At 62.1% G+C, this 27,176-nt stretch overlaps 1 protein-coding gene and 1 long non-coding RNA gene across 11 annotated transcripts; one reads left to right on the top strand and one right to left on the bottom strand.

Moving 5' to 3' along the window:
• Positions 1–556: 556 nt before the first annotated feature.
• Positions 557–27,176, bottom strand: NHSL2 (NHS like 2). 10 transcript variants are annotated; one of them, XM_085570697.1, is made up of 8 exons: positions 26,906–27,176; positions 7,322–7,474; positions 6,375–6,511; positions 6,080–6,284; positions 5,067–5,198; positions 1,788–3,989; positions 1,559–1,691; positions 557–1,237 (listed from the first exon to the last, which is right to left on the bottom strand). In XM_085570697.1, exons 1-8 carry the CDS (start codon positions 27,159–27,161, stop codon positions 925–927), a joined length of 3,531 nt encoding a protein of 1,176 aa, XP_085426823.1. In that variant the 5' UTR covers positions 27,162–27,176; the 3' UTR covers positions 557–924. The 10 variants fall into 10 exon arrangements, with proteins under 10 accessions (XP_085426823.1, XP_085426824.1, XP_085426828.1 ...); XM_085570698.1 differs by having other exon boundaries at positions 5,067–5,147; XM_085570702.1 differs by lacking the exon at positions 26,906–27,176 and adding an exon at positions 19,318–19,451.
• Positions 19,510–26,096, top strand: LOC146763292 (uncharacterized). The gene is made up of 2 exons (XR_014952467.1): positions 19,510–19,649; positions 23,428–26,096. It is a non-coding gene; the product is annotated as an uncharacterized LOC146763292 (long non-coding RNA).

Genomic DNA, 27,176 nt, shown 5'->3' with positions numbered 1-27,176 from the left:
CATCTTGGTAGCATCTCAGGACCTCCGGTGGCCAGGGCAGCAGAAGTTGTCGCAGGGTCTGTTGTGGAGACGCAGGAGGCAGAGCTGGGGATCAGATTCCTTCCCATGGCACAGCACCCTCATTGCCCCAGTTGGCAGCTGGGTGCAGGACCCCCGGCGTGGGGGCTGGCAGGGGGTGGGGTGGCTGCCAGTCCCCCTGTGCAGCGAGGCCAGGGGGACTGGCAGTGGAGGTGACCCCAGGGTTTGTTTTTGGACTGAGAGCTGAGGAGCTCCAAAATGCAGCATTTTGGGGGCTTTCAAGGGGTGGGGGTTTGGCTTGAGGTGGTGGCGCTGGCTGCGGACGCCGGGTGCCAGTTCCCTGTGTGACAGGGAGGATGCTCAGGGCAATGACAGGGAACCTCCTGTGACTCTTCAAAAGCAACCGCAGATCCAGCCGAACCCCTGGTGTCTTCCCAAAGTGCATCTGTGTGTCCAGCTGAATTTAACCAGGGGATCTCTGCATGGGAAACTCAAGGTACAGTGTCAAAGGGAAGAGAATCAAACATCACCACCACTGTGCATTAGAAAATCTGTTTAAAGTACCACATGCCAAAGGGACCAAAGAGTCTCAAACTGCTTTGCTGTGGGCACGGGGCAACACCAGGGGCTGTGATCCTGTTCTGCTTCCTGGGCAGGTGCCTTCAATCCCAGGAGCTGGCTCAGCCAGGGCCAGTTCCAGCCACTTCCCTCATGGGAAGGGCCCAGAGTCATGAGAGCTTGGGCTCCAGCCACTGCCTCTCTGCCAGCAGCTCTCCAAGTAAGGAACAAAAGCAGAAGAACCCCCCAGCAGGATACAGGGGCTCCCCAGCAGCCAGGACAGCCCTTTGCAGCAGCGCTCCCTCTGCAGCCATTGCCACCCCTCCGGCTGGAGGGGCTCCTGTGTGGTCAGGGCTGGCTTTTGGGGCTGTTTGCACCATCCAGCTCAGGGGCAAACTCTGTGATGACCCTCCGGGCCAGCGGGTTCGTGGTCTTGAGCAGTTCAGCGGCAGATGGCCGAGTACCGGGGCTTGTTTTGCTGCTCTTCTTCTGGAGCAGGGCTTTAAAATCCTCATTCCTGCTGGAAGACTTTCCACTGCTGCTTACTGCTGCCAGAGACTCTCCAGTTGGGGAGCCTGAAGTCTTTACAGGTGAATGGGAGGTGGGTCGGCTGCTGAAGGTGTCACCAGGCTCTTTTCGCCCCAAGACCTTCCTCTTCGACCTAGGCACCAAAGGGACACGGGTGGAAGCAGTCTGGGGCTGGGGTGAGGTCCCAGAGTGAGGGAGTGAGGGTCATGGTAGTGCCCAGCCTGCTCTGCTGGGGCAAGGTGACAACATGAGCATGGCGGGTGATTCTCCTGGCCAGTAGGACTAATCTGGACCCTCCCTGCTGGTTGCACTCTGCTCAAGGTAGCAGCAACCAGGCTGTCCCCAAGGAAAAACATTGGCCCCAGTATGGAAAATGGAGGGATCATGGTGGAGGGACACTACACCCAGAGTTGTGACAGTGGGCTGTCCTCTCCAGTGCATGCACCAGCCTTACCTGTGAATCACTGTGAAGAGATCCTCCGTAGTGCGGGACGTTGTGAACACCTCATCGTCCTCCTCCACGATGGACTCGGCCGTCTTGTCGCTGGCAAAGCTCTTCTCCTCCGTGCCGGCTTCTGCTGAGCTGCCTGTGGGCAGGGAGACGACAGCAGTGAATCCCCTGCACAGCACAGGGAACCCCTATCCCTGGGGTGATCCCACCACAGGGGTGGAGAGACCCTCACCTTGCTCTGAGGCAGGCTCGCTGGCAGGCTCGCTGGCAGGCGTGGTGCCCCCAGCCTCGGGGGATGGCAGATCCTCAGCGTCAGGGTCGCAGCAGGTGGGGTCAGTGTCCAGGGTGATGATGGGGCTGGGGGTGGGTGGCAGGTCCCCCACAGCAGCTCCCAGCTGTGCCGGGGCTGGGATGAGCGGCAGGTACAGCACGCTGGGCTTTTTGGGCACTGGCGGGGGCACCTTGGCCTTCCTGCGCTCCCCCTCGGCACCGCTCCGCTCCGGCCGCAGCTCGTCCAGGCTGCCCTGCGAGAGCCGCCGGGGCCCCGCTGGGGTCAGAGACAAGTGGGGCTCCCCCAGACCCCTCCTCAGCTCCCCTCTCCGCAGCACCACGAAGGCGTCCTGTGCCAGCCCCTTCTCCTTGGCAGTAGTGCCTGGTGGGGACTTGGGGGACAGGGGACCCTCCTCCCGCAGAACTGGGGGCTTGGGCAGGATGCAGGGGGGGCGCCTGGCCAGTGGTGGCTTCTCTGCCACAGGTGGCTTCACTTTCCTCTCCGGCCCTGGGCAGGGGACGTGGGCTGGCTCCTCTGTGTGCTCTGGGCCATCAGCGTTGTCCTCCGGCTCTGAGCGGCTGATGGAGCGGAGGCGGACAGAGCGCAGGTCGGACTGTGTCACCACGGGCATGATGGGTGTGATGGGACTCGTCTTCTGGGCCAGCTTGGTGCCAAAGGTGGAGTCAGAGTGGTGCCGGCTGACCTTCGTCTTCCCTTTCAGGGAGATCTTCAGCCCTGAGAGGTCGAGGTGGGCGGGTGGAGTCAGTGGGAGGTCGAAGGACAGCCTGCCCTTGGGGCTCCTCTCCATGGGGGATATTGGGGGCAGAGAGGATTTCCTCTCGGGAACCAGTGGCCTCACACGCACCTGGTGCGGGGAGTGCCCGAGGATGGTGGAGGTGGGTACGGTGGGGGTTGGGGTCTCTGACTGACTGGAGTACCCACTGGAGGGGGACATCAGCCCCGTGGGCCTGCCTGGCGAGGAGGTCTTGAGGTCTGCCTCGGCAGAGAGCTGGGAGGGCGTCGTGGCCCTGGAGACTGAAGGGGACACGAGGGACTCAGAGCTGCCCTGTGTCTTGGCACATTCAACAGCCGTGGTCCCTGTGGTTGTGCTTGAGCCAGAGAGGGACTGGTAGTGATCACTGCTGGCCCTCCAGTCCGTGAGATGCCACTGGTGGGGGGCAGCTGTGCTGTTGGGCTCCCTGCCTGCACTCCCCTGGGGGTCGGCGTGCACCAGCCGGTGACCCTGGAGCTCTGGTGGGATGCACAGGCTCTTGGGCCGATGGTCCTTGGGCAGTGCCGCACTGAGCCCCACGTCACCGTCCTGCCCCTCTTTGATCAGCGAGACGCTGCGTGTGGGTGGCGAGGGCTTCTTCTTGGCCTTCTTCAGGGAGATGCTCTTGGAGCGCCGCCGCCGCTGCCCCTCAGGCTCCAGCCCCAGGGAGATGTTGTCGGTGCTGGTGCTGCCCTCGGAGCTGGCGCTGGGGTAGCCCAGGGCATAGTTGGCGCTGCCCCGCCGGGTCTCGGCGTATGCGATGTCCACGGAGCAGAGGGACCCCGAGTCCGTGGGCACTGACAGTGACCGCTCCCGGAACCGGCACCCTGCCCGCTCCACCTCCAGCTGCGCTGGCCCTGCCGCTGGCTCCAGCTCCTCTCGGCTGCCCGGCAAGAAATTCCCCTTGGCTCCCTGGATGCACTCGGAGCTAGGGGGGGAAGCAGGCACTGGGCCGGAGAAAAAGCTGGGCCCGTTGCTGCCCATGCGCTCTTCTGTGGTGATGAAGAAGGAGGTGGAGGCGGCGGGTGAACCTGGGCTGGGCGATGGGATGAAGCCGCCCGGCGAGGTGCAGGTGGGCCCCTTGCCTGGGCCAGTGGTGAGGCTGGGGGGGCTCCCATAACCCAGGGGGCTCCAGGGCGGGGAAAAAGGGGTGCCCTGTGTCCCATTGCAGGCACTGGCACAGGGGTTGGCTGCCCCATCCATGGCAGCAGGTGGCTGGCAGCAGCGGGCCCCGAGGTCACTGAAGGTCTTCCTCAGTGGGGCTGAGAGGGGCGGACGAGGGCTGATCTCCTGCGGCGTCGTCCCCCTGCTCGTGGTTTCAGGCACAAAGCTGCAGGACAGTGACTCACTGATGGGCGCGTGTGTGCTGGATGTGGGGCCGTTGGCGCTGCCTGCAGGGAGAGACACAGCCTGGTGAGCACCTTCCTGCCTCCCTCACAGGGACATGGCCCTGCTCCGCATGCTGTCCCAGCCCGTGGCCAGTCTTGAGGCTGCACCTCTGCCCAGGCATAAAATGTGGATCTCTTGGCTGGAATGTGCCATGGACAAATAAGCAGCCGTGGCAGGAGGCTCTGCCCATGGGGACATCAGTCGCATGGCAACCAAAGTGTTGCCCTGGTACTGCTCCATGGTGGGGACACAGATGGGGTTCAGAAGGAGCCAGGTCAGGCATTGCCAGCTGGGACAGGGAGGGACATGGTGGCTTACAGTGCCACCCCATCACAAGAGCCAGCAGCCACACTCTGAACACCCCCCAGCAGACAGGGATGCTGAAGTGGTGAGCTGAGGTCTGACTGACTCCAAGAAGGAGCCATGACCATCCTGCTGATGGTCTGGCCACTGTCATGGGGAGAAACCTTCCTCGTACCCCATGAAAACTATCTTGGAGCAGCTGGTGCCATGGCTTCTTGCCCTGTCTCTACCTGCCTCCAGAGAGAGGCTGGCTCTGATTTCTCTACACCTACAGCAGGACAGAGCACCTGAGCCACAGGTGCTGCTCCCAAAAGGTCCAGTGCCAGCCTGGAAGCACTCCAGGCACTCTCACATGCACTCCAGGCACTCTCACATGGCATGGCCAGCTTGCCAGCCCCAGCAAACACCTGGCCAGGTGTGTGCCTCACTGCCATGGCACCCTGAGACAGGGTCTGCCCATGGGGAAGGTGGGCACAGGGAGCTGTTGGAGCCCAGGCTGGGTGACTGTTGCCTCAGAACCCTGACTCAGGACGAAGGGGACTGTCCCTGATGCCATGCCAGCCTCAGGCCAGCCCAGTGTCACCACTGAACCCAGCACCTCAGTGCTTTGGGAGGGTGCAGGGTCAGTATGATGCACCTCCCCACGGTCCGGGCATCCCCGGGAGCCCATCTGTGCCTGGGCTGGCTGCCAGCCCTGGGATGGCTGTGCCACCATCGGGCAGCTCTGGGGGTTGCCAGCCCTGCCCGGGTGCTTCCTGAGCGGTTCTTGCCGTCACCTTGGTCTCGCAGGGACAGGTTAGGGAATCCAATAATGGTCCGTCTACGCCGCAGGGTGGACTTGGGGTTCATCGCGGTCTCTGTGTTAAACAGGGAGTGACGAGCACTCGCGTGCCTAGCAAAGTGCTGCCCTGTAGCCAAAACAAACAGCGGTACACCGCGGTGCCGGGAGCCGCTGCTGGGCCGGGAGCTCGGCCCCCTCCGTCACCCCTGTTCTCTGTGTGTCCCCAGCCTGGGATGGTGACACAGGTGGGAGTGTGGGATGCAGGATGATGGTGTGAGCCACGTGGGTGAGCCCAGGGAGATGCAGGCATGGTGGGAATGCTGCAGAGGGAGGTGAGATGGATGGAAAGCCACAGAGATCAGCCCTGCGCCATGTGACAGGCACTGGTCTGTGCTGGTGAGGCCGGGCCGCAACAACACTGTGGTGAGCCAGACTGGGGATGGGTACGTGAGGCATGGAGAGGGACCAGTGTGGCTCTGGCACAGCTCTCCATGATGGAGGGAAAGTGCAGAGAGACACCTCTGCCCTTCAGAAGGGGCACCTCACCCAGCCACCAGCCCCTGACTCTGACCTGGGCCGGAGCATGGCACCTGTGTCTGCAAGGACTGGGCAGGGCTGTGCTGCTGGGAGCTGCGGCCCCAGGAGGATGAGCAGATGGACAGACAGGGGAGACAGGTGAGATAGGCAGGGTGCACGGTGTGTGGTGAGAGCCCAGGTGACAACAGACCTGGCTGGCAGGGCGTTACATCAGGGATGTGAGACCTGCCAGCAGCATGGCCAGCGGACCAGACGCACAAAGCTGCAGATGGCACGAGACATGGCTTGGAGTGATGGACACCAGTATGGCCCTGCTGTCCCCTCTCTGCCCCAGTGCCCACCTAACCCACAGGAACACAGCTCACAGCCACAGCCCCCTCCCACCACCCATCCCCTGCCCCAAATGGCTGCTGGGGCGCATCCCTGCCTGCACCCCGTGTCCCCCCGCCTCGGCATGGGGTGCTGACCTACCGGAGACATTGATGGGGACAATGTTGGTCTGGATGGAGCCGGGCTGGTGCCACTGCTTCTCCTCCACGGGGGGCAAGGGGAAGGCCCTGGGCCAGGGGGGCTGTTTGTCGGGGCTGGTGGGGAGGCTCAGGGAGGTATCAGGAGGCCGAACACTGAGCACGGTGCTGCTGCTGGTCTCTTCTTCAGCTGCTCGCTGGCTCGGGGGCTACAGGGAGAAAGGCAGGTCAGCCACAAAAGGGACAAGGGTGTAACACAAACAGAGACTTGCTGCCCACCCTGCCACCTCAGAACTCACCATAAGCACGAACTCAAGGCGCTTGGCAGGTGGGGGTCGAGGTGATGGTTCAGGGGAGGTGTCGGGGGGCAGGTGACCAGCAGCACGGAAGGTCTGCCCAGTGACCCTGCTCTCGGTGTACTGCTCCTCATACTCCTCTGCAAGAAAAACAGCACCTGGAACTCTGCTCCTGCTGCTAGATCCTGGAGCAGTGGGCATGTGAAGGGATGGTGACTGTCCCCTCTGGCTGTCCCCAGCCTAGCTGGCCATCCCTGCTCAGGACACACAGCTCAGAAGGTGAGGAAGGGAGACCCCAAGGAGGGGAACTGAAGAAGTGCAAAGATGCCAGCAGCTTGGCCCACTCCTCCTGGGGCGCAGTCAGGGGATGCGGTGGGTCTCACTGGGAAACAGCCCCACTGGGGACAGCCAGGAACTCAGTGTATCCCCATCCTGTAATTGTTGAGTTAATTAATGCTGGTGGCTGTGGACTGGCGGAAAGCAGGGCTGCTCAGGCTGATTTAATGAGATTACAAGCTGGGGGATGGCTGGGCTTCTGATCTCATCTGATGCCTGAGGAGCATCTGAGCCAGGGCCGCGTGACAGCCTGGGCCAGAGACTGGAAGGAAACAAAACCACTGGCCACGTTGATCCAGTTAGCAGATCAGTGGCAGATCCCTTAGGCCCTGGTGAGAACTGTGCTCTGGTGGGGCTCGTGGGTGCCTTGGTGGCCCCACTGCCATCAGTGGCCCCAGCAGGCAATCCTGGTCCCAGTTGCTTTGTCATCTGCAGGTGTGACTTGGGAGCAGAGATCGGTGAGGGACCCCCAGGACCCAGCTCCTGCAGCCTGGTGAGGTCCAAAGAATGGTTCAGACATGCGTGAGATGAGCTCAGTCTCACGGTGGTCACCCAGCCTGGGCAGCACCCACCCATCACCCTCACCCAGCCCACTGCAGCCCTCTCCTTGCTACCTTGCAGCAAGCTCTGGAGGTTGAGCTGGGCCTCCTGGTGCAGCTGCTCCATGCCCGGTGGGCGCCCAGCTGCCAGGAAGACGTTCACGGGCTGCTGCCATGGCAGCTTGGCGGGGGCGGCTTTCTTGCTCTCGACGTCCAGGTTAGAGGTGGCTGCAGGCAGGGGAGAGTGGGGTCAGAGGCAGGTGGGGGAAGCTTCCCTGCAGCTGCTGCTGTGGGGTAGTACGGTGCCAGCACAATGCTCATCCCACCCCAGCTCTCCAGGAATGCCGGGATGTGGCTGCATCCCACCCTGGCAGGCTGCTGCCTGCCGGGACCAGCCCTCATCCACCACTTTGGAGGTTGGACGCTGTTCCTGAGGGCTGCCAAGACGGGAGCTGGCTGAAATTGGGGAAGGAAGCCAACCCTGCCACCCGTGCCTAACCGCGCCTGGGCGCAGGAAACGCTGCATGCTCTGGTGGAGCAACATCCTGGCTGTGGAGGAGCAGAAGTTGCAATTGAAAGGCAGGAGCCAGGGACCCGCTGCTTCCACTGCACTGCAGCTCGGGGCTCACATACCCTGCCCTGGCGTGGACACCCCCAAAGCTCTCCAGGGAAGGAAACCTCCATGAGGATTGCTCAGACCTTCTGAAACACCTTGATGGGTGGAAAAGTCCCTGGGAGCAGGATCTGGGCTCAGCAGTGAGCTGGCCCTGTGGGGAGCTGAGCGCTGCTCCCACAAACACGCTTTGCCATGGGAATACTGCAGACCTGACTGCACTGCTCTGAGTGGATGTGGGTTTGTACCCAGCATGGATTCAAGGCAGTGCCACCTCTGGCACACTGCCTCCAAGGGGATCCACCCCCTGTCAGGCACAGAGTGGGTCTCTGTGAGCTTTAGACAGGGATATGGATGACCAGGGTCTCATGCCTGGAGATTTAGAGCTCATCCTCCGTTGTATGGTCTTGTCCCCTTCCCCATCAGCTGAGACGCTCTGATTACCAGTGTGTGACAAACACTTCCCCTCTGCCACCTGCAGTGCAACACCCGGCCCCAGGAACACACCAGTGCCTTGCTGCCAAAGCCTGCTCCGTGCCAGACCCCAGCTGAGGCAGTGGAAGCAATCCCACATACCTGGGAAGAGGAATGGCCCCAAAACAGGTGTGGGACCCCCAGCACAAGCCACATTTCCCTCTGCCCCCATTGGTCAGGCAGCTGTGGTCCAGCTCATCTGCACTGCATCATGAGCATCCCCCCTGCTGCCCATGGTACCATGCTGCCACAGCTGCCCTCCTGCCTACAACATTCCTGTGCCCCTGGGTGCCCTCATGCACACCCTTCCCCCAGCTGATGGATCCTGCACAACACCCAGCACCCCAAAGCAAGGTGCCATGTCCCCACCCTAGTTACTTTTATAATTTGTTTCCATAACAACGGTCCTTAACACTGGTTTTTTTTTTCCTTTTTTTTTTTTTTTTCCCATCCTCCTCCTCTAAATAATTTGACTTGTTTCCATACCAACCAAGAGGTGTCGGGGCGCATGTGTGTGCCATGCACAGGGCAAGGTTTGGCATCTCTCAAAAAACCTAACCCCCAGTGCCAGGGGCAGAAACCACACCTTCCCCTCTGCAGACTCCAGACCCCACAACCTGCTGTTTTTGGCGAGGTGGGGGATTCAGTGCTGCCCTGTCATTTCAGAGAACAGCTCAAAGGTGCACCCCAAACCCTGGCTTGCTGCACCCCCTGCCTGGCTCACGCAGCCCAGCACAGCTGATGCTCAGCACAGCTGATGCTCCTCACCTTCTGCCCATACACCCCCCTGCAGCCACCCCCCACCAAGGGCTCAGGGACATCCTGAGCAGCCCCTGCAGCTCCCCAGACCCCTCCTGCCATGCCCAGAATACGGGAGCTCACCTCTGCTCCTCGGCCCTGCTGCCGAGTCACCCCTGCCACCCAGCACGGGCGCCGACCACGTGGGCAAACCACAGCACCAAAGCCCTGGGCGCGGCGGAAACGTGGCAGCACCCACGCCCAGCACCCTGCCCGCTGCGGGGCAGCTTCGGCCAGAAGGGGAACACGCAGTGCCGGGGGTCCTCCCCTGTGGAGCTTCCCCCTCTTTGCTGACACATGCTCGTTTGGGGCTATGAGTGACACAGTGTGGCCCTGAGCCGGTGCGAGCTGTGGTGCGGGCACTGCTGGCATTGCCAAGGTGCTGGCATCACCAAGGCATCGTGGGTTCCATCTCCCCAGGAGGGGAGAAGGGCTGGGGGCAAGAACTGATGAGCTGAGCACTCTCCTGGCATCCAGATGGCCCAAACTTGCACTGCAAGGACAGCGCTGTGCCAGAGTGAGCAGCACCCTGAGGCTTTGGCTCCCTGGGAGGAGCCACTCCGAGGGTGTTTTGGGAGTAGCACACCAAGCTCAGGCACACGGCAGCTCGGCGATGAGGTGTAAGGAGCTGGCAGTCCCGATTCAGTGCCGCTGCACTGAATTTAGGAGCATTTTGGGAGCAGCCTGATGCAGGCTCAGTACAACGGCGGGTTGTAAATGCCCAAGGAAGCCCAGCTGCCACCCCCATCTGTGGGCATTCCAAGCAGGAATTTCTGGCAAGAGGACACAGCGGCTGGCCAGGATAGTGGAGCTGAGCTGAGCCAATGCCCTTGGCAGCGACCCTCCTACCATGCTTATCAGCAGCAGGCTCAGAGCACAAAATACCTCTGAGGGGCTCCCACCCCGTGGCGAATGCCTGCAGGAGATGAAGGCATCCTGGGACAGCAAAGCCAGAGGGATAGCTCCATCCCACCAACCTCAGCAGTCTAGACCTGAGCCTGGGCAGCCTTGCTGCTGAGGGAAACTGAGGCATGGCTGGTAGGGGGTTCACCATGCTCCCTGCTGGCACCAGGGCATGCAGAGAGAAGCAGGCAGCCTCCCCTACCCTGCCTGCCGAAGGACATCTGCCTGGAATGCTCCAGGAGTCAGCACCATCAGCTGCAGCAGATGCTGCAGCCTCGGAGTCCTGCTGAGCCAGTGTCCAGGCTCGGGGTGTTGTGGCCACGGCGGGTTCACAGGGACTGAGGCTGAATCCAAGGAAGTGCACTTGAAGGGGAGCTGAGCTCTACTCTCTCCTGCAGGAACGGCAAACCTGCAGGACCCCCAGCCCCTCAGCATCTCCTGAGTCACCCCTGCTCCATGCCAGCACCCCTACTCACCCACAGCCCAGGCATCCCGAATCCACAGGGAGATATTTGACAGAGCCATCGGAGCTGTTTCAATCCAGGCTGAAGCTCCTGTGAAACGGTGCCTCTCGCTTGAATTCACTGCCAAACTTCTCCCTCTCGGGCTCGCTCCCCACGTGCAGGGGATGCCGGGGGCGCGTCTGGAGCCGCTCGGACCCTCTCTGCCAGTGTGGAGCACTGTCAGGAATGATGCGACGGCAGCAGCAGGCGATGCGCCATCAGCAGAGCAGCCATGGCAACGGGTACAGGCACAGCGGCAGCCGCCGCCGGTCCGGAGCACCGAGCACGCCGGAGGGCGAGGGCAGTGAACCCGGGGGCCGAGGCCGATGCTGGCAGCACCCGAGCCGCCGGCCGGAGCCGTGTGCCGCCGGCTTCAAGCGAGTGCCGGGCCGGCCCTCGGTGTCGGACTGCGCGCTGCGGCGCGGGGACATCGCCGTGCCATGAGCCAGGCACATGCTGCTCCACGGCGAGCGGAGAGGAAGCGAAAAGAGCACACAGAGGGAGCTGGCAGAGGCCTCAGAAACACCTCCTGTCCCAAGCTCACCCCCCGCCGAACCGGACCTGCCGGACCAGCTCCCTGCAGGACGTGGAGCCACGTCCGTGCACGGCAGCCCCAGGGCCGGATGCCCACCCGGGTCTGAATGAAATCCTGAAGTGACATCCTGCCGACACCCCCAGGCCCAGTGCCACAAGGCAGAGGTGCTCACTGAGCAGACCTGCCCTGCATGCCACTTGCACACGCTGTGCCTGGATGAGCTCTCACTGGAAAAGCCAAGAGACTGTGCCCTCTCCAAATCTGACGCTCTCCAGGACACCTCCCACTGTCACACGTCTGGTGGCTCAGCTTCAATCCTCCAGCAAGGCAGGGCCACCTGCACAGGTGTCTGACTTGCTGGTTGGTTGATGCCAGAGGGGCAGGAAGCCTTTCAGGGGTGCAGAATTCAGACCCCAGACCCCAGCCTGGCCATGCCAGGACCCTGGTCCAGCACGTCCCTGTGCTCCCACGTAGGTGCCCAGCAGGACCACAGGCACTGAGAACCAACACTGTCCCCACACACCAGATCTGCCGGAGGTTTTCGGCTCTTCCAATCTCCCTGTCTAACAAGAAATCAGCTGCTTTTTGTACTGATGGGAGATAAGGGCACTGCAGAAGTTGCTGGTGGCAGCAGGCCGGATTTAGCAGCTCTGGGGGTGCCTCAGCTCATAGGAAGAAGGCTGGATTATGTGAGGTTTCTATGAAAACCACTAGCAGCAAACCAGTCAATAACATCCCCGTCCATCGGCCGGACTCAGAGCTGCAGTGTACAAGGACATTCATTCCCAGCAGTGCAATGGGTCCTGCTCAGGGAGTTTTGGCAGGAGGGGAGCTGTGTGTGCTGCAGGATTTGGCCGGTGAGCCTGGCCCAGGAGGAACCCACTGTGCCCCTCGCCCGTGAAGTGGGGATGGGAACTGCCCGCAGCTGAGCTGGCAGCAGGGCTTGGCCCGGGACCATGCAGCCAAGGTGGACTCAGGCTGCTCCCTGACAAAGGGCTGAGATCCACTGCTCCCAGGCCAGAGCTGCAGCACTGGGGCAAGCACTGGAGCCCCAGTCTGGCCGGACCCACATTCCTGCACCAAGCCCTCCACCATGGGCAGTAGGACCAGCACCCAGAGCCCTCTCCCAGCCCTCCGGTGGCTCCCTGGGAGCCTGGCAGCCTCCTCATATGGCAGCCCTCACTCTCCCATGCTTCCCAGCAAAACTCCAGCCACAAACTTTTCCTGAGAGCCTCAGGATGCCTGGCATGGCAACCTGTCAGACCCAGCTGGTCCCGGCAGCCCAACATCGCTGAATCATGGCCAAAGGAGCTGCTGGGCACAGGGTGGCCGTAGGCTCCCTGTGCCAGCCCTCCCAGCCCTCCCACAGTGATGTACCCAGCCTGGCTGGGACTTTTTGGTGGCACATGGAAGCCCAGGCAGTGCTCACCACTCTGCCCAGTGTGGGCTGCCTGTGCCAGAGGCTCCTTCCAGAGGCTGCTTCCAGGAAAGCATGGCTTCCCCTGTGCCCAGCTGGTTTTACACTCCGCGGGACTGGGACAATGTGAGGAAGTCGCCTGAGAGGGGAATGTGGCCAGAGGCCCTGGGACAAAGGGGCCTGAGACCTGAAATCAGCTACAGCAGGACTGAGAGCAGTACAACAGCAAGGGTGCTGGGTGTCTGTGATGTTTGTGTCCACCCACGGTCCCATGGTCCTCCCTCCTGCAGTCAGCAGCACGTGGAAGCTGCCAGGAGGGCACAGTACCACCAGGACAGGCAGGACCTGTCCCTGCAGGACTGACACTCATCGGTCAGTGGGACACGTGGGCTGGGAGTCTCTGAATTTCTCTTGCTTTGTCAGAGCAAGGGCACCCCGCTAGGCTGGGGTATGGCTGAAGGATTTAAAAGGGACAGGGACACTCCACAGCTCAGGTCAGTCTGGGGAAGGTGGCACAAGACATACTGCTGGACAGCACTGACCCTGGGGGCTACTGCATGGCCTTCAGAGGGTCTGCACCCAAGAGCTGCCCCCAGCCCGGGGTCCCGCCCTGCAGAGTGAGCAGTGCCTGCAGACCCCACCGCCCCCACTGCCCGCCTCAGCCCTGCCCTACTGCCTGCCTTACCTGCCCGGTGCCAGGGTGCCAGGAGCCACTCCACCTTGGCCATGGCCGTGAGTGTGGGCAGAGGCCGCTCGCTCCAGCCCCTCAGGAGCTCCTGCCTCAAGCCAGGCCGAGAGCACTGAGCTTCCCCCGTCCTCACTGCCTCCAGCTCCAGCGGGGAGAGGAAGCGACCAGGAACTGACTGTTTGAGTCAGCGCCACAGCCCATTGTCCTGGCCCCGGCCCCTCTTCCTTCCCCGGGGAAGGACGGTGGAGGGACCGTGACTCTGCACAGCCCATCCCACATCCACCCGCCCTCAGCCCCCGGAATGCATATCCCACTACATACATCGTACATCGCTGCTGCAGCACCTGGAGAGGGATGCTATAGCCAGGACAGGCTGGGCTCCCCGAGCTGGACAGGCTCATGGAACCAAAATATCCCCCAGCTGTGGCTGGAGCACCATCTGGGAGCGGTGGGTGACCTGGGGGGACACAGCACGTGGGGCCTTGTCCTCTCCCCAGAGCATGGCCATTCCTACATGGAGTAACCACAAGACTCCTTGTGGGGAAACCAGCACCTGGAGCCTGTGGCTGCCCCCAGCCCGGCTGAACTGCTGCCCACCAGCTCCCCCAGCCCTTACAGCCAACAAAACCAGGGGCCCTTCTGAACCCCCTGGCTCTGACCTCGAGCTGCCAGAGCACCCAGAGCCTCATCTCACTTCAGCTCCTTCCAAAGCCTGGAGCAAAGGCTCCTTGGGGAACACTTTCCTGGTGCCCCAGGGCTTTGTAAAGCTGAGCTGGCTTCTCCCAGAGGACAGAGGCTCCTGGGAGCCAGGGCTACAGGACAGCCAAGAATGCTTCCCCAAGCACAGGCTTCATTCAGGAACATCCCACACCACCAGCGACCCACACCCACCACAGGGCTGCTCCTTATGGAGCCTCAGCTCCCTCCCCTTGGCAGATAAGCTCCAGCCTGGACCTGCTGCCACCTCTCTGCACGGAAGCCTGTGTGCAACTGCTTAGGAATGCCCCAGGCACTGAGGTCCCAACAGCCCTGTGAGTGTCCAAGTATTTGTTCAAGCTTTACACCCAGGACGAGTTTTGAGCCATGCAGTGCCAAATCCCACTCTTCCCTGACCCCAGCAGCCACATGCAGGTCTCTCCAGGGAGACCAGGAGATCTCCAGGCTGGTGGGGAACTGTGACCTGAGGACAGAGATGAACCAGTGTCCAGGGCCTGGCCCCACAATCCCCCTTGGGCCCTTCCTGCAGCTCCAAGAATTCCTTTGACAATTCAGAAGTGTGATTAGTTCTCCCCCTGAGTGGCACCAGGTGGAAGAGGCAGGCAGGGAGCAGACCAGCAATGGTCTGGGCACTGCTCATCTTCCATGCCTGCAAATGGGAGCCAAGGGCACTGTGCTGGGTAGCAGCTGGCACAGCATCCCTCATCCCCCGTGACCTGCAGGCCAGCACCCTGTGGTCCTGGCACTGCCTCCCGGTAGGGAACAGGCCAGCATTCCATGATCCCTCTGAGCCCCACAGTCCAATCACTGCCCACTTCCCATGGCCCCATGAGGGGAGCCAAGGATGATGTGATGTGATGGATGCTGACCAGCCCCATATCTCTCACCCACTCTGACCCGCAGCTCAGCCTCTCTCCTCGTCACCTCCTGTGCAGCCCCGAGTTCTTGTGCCCCATTTCGGTGCTTTGCACCCACCGCTACAACAGCGGCTGCAAAATTAGACGGCGGTTGTGCTGCCACCCTCTCTGCCCACTGATTATTAAGCTGTGACAGTCATTTGGGCTGTGACAAGCAGTCCCCATTCTTCTACATTTTCTAAGCAATCTTCCCGAGGTCTCTCCCAGGGCTCAGTTCCCTGCTGCTGCCCACACTGCTGGGTCCTGCTCCCAAGCCAGCAGGCAGGGAAAGGGCAGCAGGAGCTGGGGCCAGCAGAGCCCAGCATGCTGCACTCCAGGACTCCACGGCTGATGGGCCTGGTGGCAGGAGATGTGGCAGACCCCAGATCCCAGCTCTTCTGGCATTCCCAGGAGCTGGGCTGGAAGAAGAGTTGGAGCACTGGCAAGGGTTGCTGAACTGCCTGGACCAGCTACATGGGGACAAAGGAGTGACCAGACAGGTCCTGCTTGTCTGACCCTGCTTCCTCAGAGGGCACCTGCCCTCACTGCTCACTCCCAGCTCCAAGTGGGTCCTCTGCTCCCTCTGCTCCCCCTCAAAAAGCTCCCTGCAGAGCTGCAGGGCTGTCCGCCTCCCCGAGATTGTTTGTGGTACAGGAGCCCCCAGACACCCACCACCACTGCGATGTGTGGGAGGAGGGAGCTGGGCTGCGGGGGCTGCACAGGCACTGGGCTCCCTGCCTGGGGAGGGCCAGCTCCGGGGACAGCAACTACAGGGCTCCCCACACCTTGGGGCCCCATCCCTGTCCCCAGGGCTGGCTCCCCACTGCCTGGGCTGCAGCCCCATGCCCAGGACTGCCTTCCCACACCTTGGGACTGGATTCCCATGCCCAGGCTGGCTCCCCACACCTTGGTGCCGGATCCCCGTGCCCAGGGCTGGTTCCCCACTGCATGGGGCTGGCTCCCTGGAACCCGGGGCTGGCTCCCAGCAGCTCGGACAGCCGCCACCTGTCCCACACGCTGGGGCACCGCGGTGTCCCCAGCGCCAGCCCCATCCCGCGCCGTCCCCGTCAGGAGGCCAAACCTCGGCCGGGGTGACCTCTGCCCGCGTCCTCCAAGCGACCCACCGGCACGGGGGAGCGAGGAGTGCCGGCAAGCCCGAGCCGCCCCCGCCCGCCGCCGCAGCCGGGGGTCGCGGGGGCGGCGGCGCTCCCGGGGGCGGCGGGGGCGCGGGTTCGGTACCTGTTGCCGAGCGCATCCTGCCCCGCCGCTGGCTGCGCGGCCCCTTCCGCTGCGCGTTGCCCATCCTCCGCCGCCGCCCGGCCCGGGCTCCGCGCGCCGCCGCCCCCGGGCCGCCCCCCGGCCGCCCCCCGCCGGGCCCGCCGCGCCGCGCGGGGAGGAGCCGCGGGGCCGGGCCGGGCCGGGCCGCATCGCTCCGCTCCGCGCCGCGCCGAGCCCAGGCGAGCCGAGCCGAGCCGCGCCGGGCGGCACCGGCACCGGCCCCCGCCCCGCCGCCCCCTCCGAGCCCAACGGGCGCCCAATGGCGGCGGCTGCGGGGGCCGGGCGGGGGCGGCGCGGGGCTCAGGAATACCGGCGTGATGGGGATGGGCTGGGGGGATCGGGGCTGGGGAGTGCTGCGTGATGGGGATGGCGGTTCCGGGGCTGGACACCGCCCGAGGAGATGGGATGTGGGGTATCGTGGGGCACCCTCAGACTAGTGTGGGACACCAGGGCTGCACAGCCCCCAGGGCGATAGGATTGGGCTGGGGACCCTCGGGCTGGGCAGCCCCTGGGGAGTTGTTTGGTTTAGGGGTGAGTGGACAGCCCCCGGGGGTGGTGGGGATGAGGTGGTGCCAGCTCTGGGCACCCCTGAGGCAATGGGGCTGGGCACACCAGGGGTGTTGGGGCTGGGTGGGGATCCCAACGCTGGCCCTGTGGGGTGGGTGGCTGAGCAGCGGATGGATGGAGGCAAGGGATCGACCTCTGACAGGAGGCAGAGGTCAGCTCCAAGAGCAGCTGGAGCCATGCACAGAGGGAAATAGGAGGTGTGGGAAGAGCTTTGGGCTTGGGTTCTCTCAGGAAACCTATGTGAGAGCTGTAGGACATTGCAAGAGCCAGGCCTGGGGGTGATGTTGTCTCAGCTAGGAGAAACAGGGTCATCTCTGCCAGTGACTCCAAGGTTCCCATTCCTGGTATTGAGTGTCCCAGGCAGTGCAACGACTGCACAAAGCTCAGCTGCATGCAGGGACCCCCAGGAGTCTTGGATCAGCTACTGCCCTTGGGGTTCTTCTCCTGGCCCAAACCTCACCATATCCCTCTCGTGGGGAAAAAAGCCCTTCCAAAGTGGGGAATCCTGTCTAGCATGCCAAGACCTCCCACGTGCGGAGCGCTTCACCCCTGGGAGCCAAGAAGCATTGGGATGGCTCAGCCCAGTCGCTGTGTCCCAGGACCCAGCATCCCTGACACATCGGATCTCGGCATCCATATAGCAACAGAAAGGACCAGAAAGCGCTGGGAGGTTGTTATGGAAACAGCCACAAATTGGATCAGTACTTGGTGCAAGGAGCAGTTTGTGTGACTGATGTGGGAGCAGGTGGGTGTGACAGCCGCAGTGGTGCGGGGGCCCCGCGGTGGCACCCCGCTGCCCATGCTGTGCTCCTGTTCTGGGGCTGTTCTGTGGCAGTGCCTCAGCTCACAGGGACCCGGGCATGGGGCTGTGGGTACCTCACCCAGCCTCTGAACTCCCCAGGGAGGTGAAGGATTGGAGTGATTTGGGGGTGGTTCGCAGAAATTCCAACAAGAAAATAACTTTCTGCCACTTCCCCAAGCCCCAGCCGAGCCCAGCACACGGTGCCAGGCAGAGGGGGCAGCGGCCCCTGCACAAACAGCCCCACTGTGGGTCACTGGGCTGTGATCCAACAGCGTGGCCACAGTTCTGCTCCCTGCCCTGGGGAGCCACGCCAGGTGCCCATCGCTCCGAGCCACTTGTGCGGGGCAGCCCCAGGCCCCACATCCTCCTCGAGCCCCATGGGCACACATGGCTGCCTGCACTGTCCTGGCTCCTGGGAGCCCAGGCAGGTCCGGGTGGCTCCTCCAGGACACCGGGCTCGCCGTGCCGGGGCCAAGGGCAGGAGGCTGCCGGTGGCTGAGCGGGGAAGCGCCGGTGCCACGGCTCCGTCCGGCCCGAGCGCGGGAGCAGCTCTGCTCCGCGTTCCCGGAGCAGACCCTCTCCTGGCAGAGAACCCAGCTGTGAAGAAGCCATAAACATTTGCTAAGTGGCCGAGCTGGTTATTTTTGGGCCAAGAGGCCATATTAAAGCTCAGAATCAGCGAGGCAGATGAGCTCATTGGAGAACAACGGCTTGGGGCCGGGCCAGAGCCGAGGAGCAGGGCCAGGGCTCCCAGCCCCGCGCCGGCACTATGGTGTGTCCCTCCTAACTGGACCCTGAGAGGTGCCACGTCCCAGCAGAGCCACCGGCAGGGTCCCCGCCAAGCTGGAGGGCAGAGCTGGGACGCCGAGACCCACAACACCTTATTCTGCTGAAGGTGACCCCCAAGCTGCCCCCCGAGGCCAGGCAGGGGATCTGCGTGCAGGGCTGGAGCTGCTGTGACACCTTCGTGCCACCTCGAGTCCCCTCCAGGCTCTGCATTCCTGGGATTCCTCCAGTGCACCAAACATATTTCGTTGCTCTGTGTCCTGGTAACTGCACTGGGGGCCTGACCGTCCTGCCCAGGACTGGCACTGCCAGCGCTGCCCTCCCTGCTCCCGGTGTGCCAGGGCTGCAGGAGGCTCTGCTACACCCCTGGCAGTGCGAGAGCTCGGCATAAGCGGTGTGTGGGGTCAGGCAGAGGGGGCAGAGTTGCCCCAGCCCTGATTACCCCACAACCTGCACCCACACCCCCACAGCTTCCTCTGAATGCCCCCCAAAACAGCTGTGCCAGAGAGCAGCGCAGAGCCAGGCTGCCACCACGTGCCATGGCACCATCACTAGCGCCTGTCATTGATGAGCCCCTTAGGGGAGACGAGGGGTGCGAGGGGTGGCATTGGCACCTCCCCAGCACTGCCACTGGATCCCCCAGCCCCTCTGCAGCGGCACGCCGTGCCCCTTCCTCCCGGTGGGGTCTCTGGGGAGGCTTCTGTCCCAGCCCGAGCGGGTGAGGAGGAAGAGGAGGGACACATCCAGTCCTTGGGCTGGGCACTGCCAGGGGGGCAGAGGGCACCGCACTCCTCCCGGGGCTCTGCCCGCTGCCACCATGGACGTGTCCTGCCTGCGAGCCCTCCCGTGATGGGCACGGGGTGCCCAGCTGGCCCCATCCCACCCTCCCCACGCCTTGGTGTGCGCAGGCAGGAGCGAGGAGCCGAGCAGGCGGCTGTGCCAGCCCTGGGGCTGCTGCTGCCCGCACCCACCTGCGGTGACAGCCACCGTGTCGTGCACCCGCACCTCCCTGCCCTTGTCCTGCGGTGCTGCCAAACCCTCCCGGGGCGGGGCAGGGAGTCCCACAGGCAGGAAAGAACAAAACTCTTACTTACCCAACTCTGCCTCCTCCTCTTCCTCTCCCCAGCGGGGCCCAGGCCAGGGTGCGGCAGCTGCCCCACACCTCAGCGGGTGCCCCGAGCCCCCATGGCCGGGATGGAGCGGCGGCTGCCCTGGCCGGGAGCGGGAGACGGCCACAGCGCCAGCTCTGGCAGTCGCTTGCTCGCACTAAATCGAACCAGGTTTCTGGAGAAAGGCTGGATGGAAACGCTTCTCCCACCCCAGCCCAGGCCCTTCTTAAAGACATAGCTACACAGCCCTGCTGCGGGTGCTGGAGCCGTGGAGACTGAGTGGGGAATGGAGCATCCTGCCAGCCGGCGTCTTTCCGGTGAGTCTGAGAGCCACAGCAAGGGATGAGATTGGTGGAGAGGAGATGGCATCCACCACCTCTGCTGTCAGCTGTGCCAGCCTGGTGGGTGCTGTGGGCAGTGCCCGCTGACCCTCGTGTAATTAACAGGGGTTAGGCAGCCAGGTGAAGGTTTCCTGCCGCTGGCAGCACCCATGGCTGTCAGGGAGGTGGCTGTCCATCCCCCCTGCCCTTGGCTGGGGTCCCAGTGCAGCAGGAAGGGAGCTGGTCCCGCACAGGCAGAGCCTTGCAGGTGGCCTCGGCAGCCCACGCTCTGCCTGACAGGCAGGACCACCCGGGAGGCTGTGCTGCAGCTGTGGGGAGGGAACACCCGGGGCATGGCCACCCCACGCTGGGAAGGCAATGGGGATCTGCTCTCCCTGCTCGCAGCTAAGGGAGAGGCCCTGGGGACACTGTGACTGGATGGTGACGGACCTCTCCCTGTCCAGTGGAGAGGTGTGGGCATCAGGCAGCCACGGCCACAGCAGCCAGCTGGGAGGGATGGGAAAGCACTGGAGCAAAACCCTGACACAGGGGAGGTGATCTCAGGGCTGACCCCACAGTCCCCCATTTCCACAGAGCACAGACCAAGCACAAGACAAGGCAGGAGTGTCCTTCCAGGAGCACTGACAGCACAGATCCTGGCACACTCAGACATGTACAGAATCGCACACGTGTGCACCATCACACACGTGTGCACACTCAGACACGTACAGAATCACAGACACATGTGTGCACACTCATACACATACAGAATCACACACGTGTGCACACTCAGACATGTACAGAATCACAGACACGTGTGCACACTCATACACATACAGAATCACACACGTGTGCACACTCAGACATGTACAGAATCACAGACACATGTGTGCACACTCAGACACATACAGAATCACACACGTGTGCACACTCAGACACGTACAGAATCACAGACACGTGTGCACACTCAGACACATACAGAATCACACACGTGTGTACACTCAGACATGTACAGAATCACAGACATATGTGTGCACACTCAGACACATACAGAATCACACACGTGTGCACACTCAGACATGTACAGAATCACAGACACATGTGTGCACACTCATACACATACAGAATCACACACGTGTGCACACTCAGACACATACAGAATCACACACGTGTGCACACTCAGACATGTACAGAATCACAGACACATGTGTGCAAGGGGGCTTTGCTCTGCACTGGGGATGTGCAGTGCCCTGCTGTCCCCTTCCTCCTGCCTGGCTATGGGGACACTGAGTCAGGATCCAAGCTCACAGTGGGGCCATGCTGCTCCATACAGGTGCAGCCGGGAACTCAGGGTGCCAGGAAGGGAGGAAATGGCCTCTCACAGCCATTTCTGGGTAACAGGTGGAATTACCTTTTTCCCTGTGTGCTTCGATCTGCTGCCATTAATTAACTCAAGGAGTAATGATCCTCCCCTGATGTCCGCACTGCCCACCCCATTCAGTCTCCCCGTGCCATGCAGCTCCATGTTGGCTCCTGGAGCTGTCCCCAGCTGTCAGACTGTGCTGTGCCAGGCTGGCATCTGTGTGGGGTCAGGCTCCAGCAGGCAGACAGGGGGACTGTCACCCTGCTCTGTACTCCCACAGAGCCACACGCCTGCCGCTGCCCAAGGTGCCAGCCTGACTCCCTGCCAGGCATCCCGGTGCCAAGGTGGGCAGGCAGCAGGAGAGCAGGAGGAGGATGGCAGAACCCGCTGGCACAGCTAAGGAGAAGATTCTCCTTGCCAGCATCCTTGGCCTGTTGGGCGCTGCGCCAGCTCCTGCTCAATCCAGACTTTGTGCTGGCAGCCTGGAGCTCCCGTGCACGCGCGGGGACTGGCGTGTGGCCAGCCCTGTGCCAACACCTGCAGGGCAATGGGCACCGTGCTGGGCACCCGGGGAGTGCACACCAGGCTGGGAGCTGGACACGCACCCCCAAAGGACTGCTGGGTTCCTAAGCAGCCAGGTGGGTTCCTGTGTTCCTCCCCAAAGCACAGCCCGCAGCCACTGGTGGCTCGCTGCATGGATAACTTGCACGGGTGCCATGGGGAGCCATCCTGCACTCCCACCTCTGCCTCATGGAGCACCACGGAGCTCCCTACAGCTGGAGAACGGGCTGCCAAGGCACGCTGCAGCGCTTGCTTCCACACGGAGGTGAACGCATCCCACATGCTGACTTAGGATGATGCAGACTCCAAGGAGACACGTAGTTGAAGCCAATCCATGTTCCTGGTCCGTAAGTGCTGCCATATTCCCAGCCAAAGTGAGGCTGTGAGTGCTTCCTAGGAAGAACCAGGAACACCAGTGCTCATGGACCTCCTTCTAAGCTTGCTCTGCAGAGATGGGTCCAGGCAGGAGCAGCCAGAAACACCAGGGGTGTCTGAGGCTGTGAGGGAACAGCAGTGGCTGTGCTCCCTCGTGCCTTCATGCAGTTCTTGCTGGGCAATGGGGGTCCTGAGGACCTGCTCTCCCCAGGGGACCCTGAAGGCCACAGCCCAGCTCCTGAGCAAGGGCCACCGGCTCAGCTCTCACACGAATCCTTCCAAAACACCACCCAAGGGTGAAAACACTTTTTTTGGAATGAGCATTTAGATCCATCCAAGCAAGAATCTCAGTCCTGAAAAAAACCCAGCAGGGTGGGAGAGAGGTTGCAGCAATGAGCTGGAGATGCTATCCTCAACATCAGCTCTGAGGATGTCCCACGTGTCCCCCCCAGCATGGGCCAGGCTCTGCAGGAGCCCCACACCCACGGGCAGGGGAGCCAGGGGAAACTGTGGAGGTTGTTCCTTGCAGGAACATCAGCCTGCAGCACACATTTTCAGGGAGTGGCCATCAGCCCACTGCTGAACATGGCTTTCATCCAGAGCAGGCTGATGGGAGCCGTGCCTTATCCATCCATCCATCCACCTCTCCGGAGCCGTCAGACGGTTCCTGTTAAGAGGAGGGTGTGGCTCCTCTCCTCCTCCTCCGGCAGCCAAGCCTTGGTCAGCATCCCATTTCCCACCCACACCAGCAGCCTGGGGAGACGTGCTCACCCCTCTGACACTGCAGTCACCACTGGCTCAGGGAAATGCAAGCAGAGAGAACGTCTTGGAGGTCTGGGAGGGTTTTGGGAGCTGCTCTGCCCTGCAGAGGAGGCTGAAGTGGGTTGTGGCTGGGATGAGCAGCGCTGGGCTCCTGAGCTGGGGGGCCCCACAAGCCCCTTTAGCACTACTGTGAGGCTTTGGCACTTCTGTGGGGTGAGCAACCCTCACCCCACACTGGCCACAGCCTGTCCTGGTGGCTAAGAAAGCTCCAAGAGCCATTTCACAGGGGTGGTTGTGGCCATGGCAGGCCAGGGCTGCTTGGGAAGAGAGCGTCAGGGTGAACTGAGACCATGTCTCACTCCAAACTGACACCTCTTGTCCCCTAAATTTGGGACATGTGCTTCCCATGGTCCTGCAGAGAGAGCCCTGCACCATTCCGGGTACTTTGTTCTAACTTGAAGGGCACTGACCCCATGTACAGGTGCTGACAAGGGCAGCTGTGGGGTCAAAGGAGTGGGGCTCAGGTAGGTTCACGTGGGTGAGCCTTGGGACTGCAGTTACAGCTGCAGTAACCCCTGCCCCTGTCCCCTGTCCCAGGGACTGAAGGACAGACAGCCACTTCAGCCTGGCCAGCAGGAATTCCATGCTGGAAACTCCAGCATGTCAGAAGGGATTTTTTTTTTCTTTCTTTCTTTCCCTTTTTAAAAAATCCAGTCTCAGAATGTGGGGGAAAACATCTGTGCTAGCTCAGTAAGGGAAGAGCTGAGCAGAGGACGTGGGGAGCAGCAGCCCTGGCTGGCCGACAGCTCTGTCTTTCTCCATGGCTGGTTTCAGAGAAGGCTGGGAGGTCAGAGGATGGGAACGCTGCACATTTCAGCAGGAGCAGTAAACAGCTGCTCCTGCCAGCACAGCCTGGGGTTCCTTCCAGAGAACCGTCCTGCAGCTCTTCAGGGACTGCACCTCGAAGAGCTCTCGGTGCTGGCCCCATCCTCTGCTTCACTGAGATTCATTCTGGAGCCGCAGTGTCCCGAAGAGATTGAGCCGTACTGGCACGTGTCACCCTCCAGGACGTGGCTGTGCCAGTGGGAGTGGGACAGGAGCCTGGTCCCTGCTCTGCTCTGGCCGCAGTGGGACCCTGCACCCAGCCGTGGCATCCTTGGCTGCCTGCACCAAGGGCTGAGGGATGCTCCCAGCTCCCGGGGACAGCTCCCTGCTCCCTCCTCGGCTGGTGAATAAGAGCAGAGAAATCCAACAGCCCTTGGCTGCTGTCTCCTGCTGGAAACAGCCCCACCGCCTCGTTGGACAAGTGTTTCCCCAGCCCTTTGCTGTGTGATCTCTTCATCTGGAAGCAACACTGCTCCACTAGCATCTCCCCTTCCTGAGGAGGATGAGGCAGCTCCCTCAGCTCAGCTCAGCTCAGCTCAGCTCAGCTCAGCTCAGCTCAGCTCAGCTCACAGCCTCTGGAAACATCAATGGACGTGTCCTTCTGCACCGTGGTGACCTGAACTCCCCAGCCATGGCGTGAGGAGGCCCATGGCTTTTGAATCTCTCTAAACCTGTCTGGTAGGTACCAAAACCAGGCTTGTGACCCAGCTGAGGATGCCGAAATCTGGGAGCTGGCCAAAGGACCATTCTTGGGCAGGACAAACCATCATAGGTCCATGGGAGCAGAAGTCAGGTCATCTGTGAGGGCTGGACAGTCACCCCCATGCCCTGCCTGCACTGCAGCTGGGCTTTGGTCACGCCTGGAGCATTTCTACTTTCTGAAAACTGTCTGGTCCCCATCTTGTGGCCTCAGAGGAGCTAAAGGATGGAACTACTCCAGCCCAGGATGATGTTGAGTCTGCAGCAAGGACATACTGCGGCTGGTGCTGGGCTGGTGTCATCTCCAGCCTTGCCTAAGAGGCACCTGCTGGATCTCCAGCCTGATCCATCCCTGTCCTTACAAGCTGGCCAGATAGGCTGTAACGTGTCACCTGGACTCACACTGGCAAGGTAAAAGCTGTGCCAGGGCACGACTGGTCCTGGGTGAGCTCCCCTAGAGCATCTTCTATGGGCTTCCATCTAATTTTAAGATAAGAATTGTGATTTTTGCCATTGGATCCTCTTCAAGAAATGAAACCAGAGGAGAAAATAAGCCCCAAACCCAGTGCAGGGCACTGTTAAGTGTTTGCTCCTCACTCCTGGGTCCCTGCTGTGCTGCAGCTCAGTGGGAAGTGTCCTCTCAAGCCTTGGGCAACCATGGATCTCCCATCCCCCCAAGACATGATCTGATCCCCACCATGGGCTGATGCTGGAGCACTTAGCAGAGCAAACTGCAGCTGAAGTACCAGTCAGGATTTTGTTCTTTACCCAAGTAAGTTCAGTCACACTGGAAGCTTTGACATCCCACTGGCTGGTGGTGGATAGATGTGGAGGAGGTGGGTGGCTGAATGGGCTGTGTTCCCTTAGGATGCAGGGAGAAATGAACTGCTCTGTGCCACTGAGCAGCAATGAAGGTGAGCTTGGCTCTATTCACACTGTGCCAGCCCCTCCCACAAGATAAATCACAGCATTTTTATCACTACACACCTCTGACTCCAGCTCTGAGCCAGCCCAGCACATCTACTCACGTGCATATTCGTGGCTCTGATGAGGAGCTGTAGCACAGGAGGACAATTTGCTCCTGCCTTACACACACACCTGCAGCTACCTGCGGTGTTGCTCTCCAGGTGCATGGAATTAGCTGAACACACAAAGCGGGCTCCACCTGCCCACAGCATCCCTCTGCCGACCCCTGTCCCCTACACCATCCCCTCCATGGTGTCCTCCACGGTGCCCCCACAAGGACGCCCTGCCACCACGGTGGCACACACACGGTACTCCTGTGGCCTGGAGCAGTCCCAGCCTGCTGGCCAGACACAGACATTGAGGGACCATCTGGCTACGGGCACGATCAGCTCCTCCTCCGCCAGACCCTGCTCCAGCACGTACGGTGATGCTGCTGCCAGGTTTGGCACACGCTGGTGCAGTGCACGGGTCAGCTCGGGTGACTGTGAAACCTCGCTGTCCCCTCCTGGGCGATGCACACACAGTGGGAGCCGCTCCCCAGCCTAATGACGGGTCCGCAGCGCTCTCGGGAGCAGCGCAGCTCCCACAGCGGGGCCGGTGCTCCGCTCGCTCCCGGCATCCGGGGCTGCGAGGGTCTGGTAGTCATTTCCCATGGCTCCAGGCAGATGGAGCAGCAAGGGAGCTCTTGAGAGGGGATTAGCCGACAGCAGAGGCACACACGCTCTGCCAAGGGCCTGGGAAATGCGCGATGCTCGAGGGGAACGTGCTGGAGCAGCACTGCCCTCCCGGCCCCGCAAAGCCTTTAAAATAAACTTCTATAAACAACTCCAAAATGAGCTTATTTTAAGATCCTCCGAAACGGCGCTGCCTGTTCCTGACCCAGCACAGCAGCCTGTGCCAGATCGAAATGCTTGGAATGGGAAGTGGAAGCAGTCCAAGGCAACCCAAACCCTGTGGCTGCCAGGAGAGGGGATGAGCTGACACGATGCCTGGATGACGACCTAACATTTTCCCCAGATGCACAACACCCCAAGTGAAAGCTGCCACACGCTGGGCAGGACAGCCCTCTTGGTCCCCTGCCCCAGGATGAGGTGAAACACCTGAGGTAGGGACAGTGTGGGGGTGGCAAGGACTGGCCCTGACAGCTCGGTGTCCCCGCTTTCTTAAAACATCCCCCAGTAACTGCAGACACAGCGTGAGGTGTGCTTGGCTGGCAGCCTGGAAAATGCCCACTGTGAGCAGGCAAATAAAGTCTGGGCAGAGGGAGAGGGCGCAGGGTTGTCCCAGCCTCACCCCAGAACAGGGTTGCCCTGGCCGCCAGCATCCCACTGACACCTCACCCCAGTGCCTAGCACGGTTCCCTGGCCACCGGCACCACGGGCCTTGGCGAGGCATTGCCACCCTACCCCGCTCCCCCAGCTCTCCCTGCTGATGGAGCGGGGATGATGTGCCCCGAAAGCAGGAGCTGCCGTGGGTCACCCTCCCGGGGAGGGGACACGGGGTGACAACGTCGGAGAGGAGCAGCAGCGTGGCCCTGCGGCTCTGGGGCAGGGAGCGGAACCCGTCGGAGCGGGAAGCGGCCGCAGCAGCGGGGGATGTGGCCGCAGGACGCCCCGTCCGTGCCCCGGGGGGTGTCCCTTACCTGCGGCGGCGGCGCGGAGCGGGCGGCCCCGCAGCAGCGACTGCAGGCGGGCGGCGCGGCGGTGCAGGCGGGCGGCGCGACGGGCCAGGGCCCGCAGGTGGCCCTCGATGTCCCCCAGGAGAGAGACCGAGTGGCCGCAGAGCTCGGCCAGCTGCCGCAGCAGGGCGAGGGCCGCCAGGCTGCAGGTGTCCCGCAGATCGGTCAGCGGCCCCGCCGGCCGGACCCGCACTGCCACGCTCCGGCGGTAGAACGGCATGGGGCGGACCGGCTC

Source organism: Lonchura striata, chromosome 4A, assembly GCF_050655825.1.
Source record: "Lonchura striata isolate lonStrDom1 chromosome 4A, ASM5065582v1, whole genome shotgun sequence".
Lineage (NCBI taxonomy): Eukaryota > Metazoa > Chordata > Aves > Passeriformes > Estrildidae > Lonchura > Lonchura striata.
The sequence above is the reverse complement of the archived record's forward strand: the minus strand, read 5'-3'. Positions and strand labels throughout refer to the sequence as shown.

Bases quoted from the DNA above. Each gene is read 5' to 3' on its own strand.
- NHSL2 (XM_085570697.1), bottom strand. From the start codon at position 27,161: ATGCCGTTCTACCGCCGGAGCGTGGCAGTGCGGGTCCGGCCGGCGGGG. The intron at 5,199-6,079 runs GTAGGTCAGCAC...TTTTGGCTACAG, and splicing joins TGTCCCCATCAATGTCTCCG to GGCAGCACTTTGCTAGGCAC. The intron at 1,238-1,558 runs GTAAGGCTGGTG...TTTGGTGCCTAG, and splicing joins CTCTTCACAGTGATTCACAG to GTCGAAGAGGAAGGTCTTGG.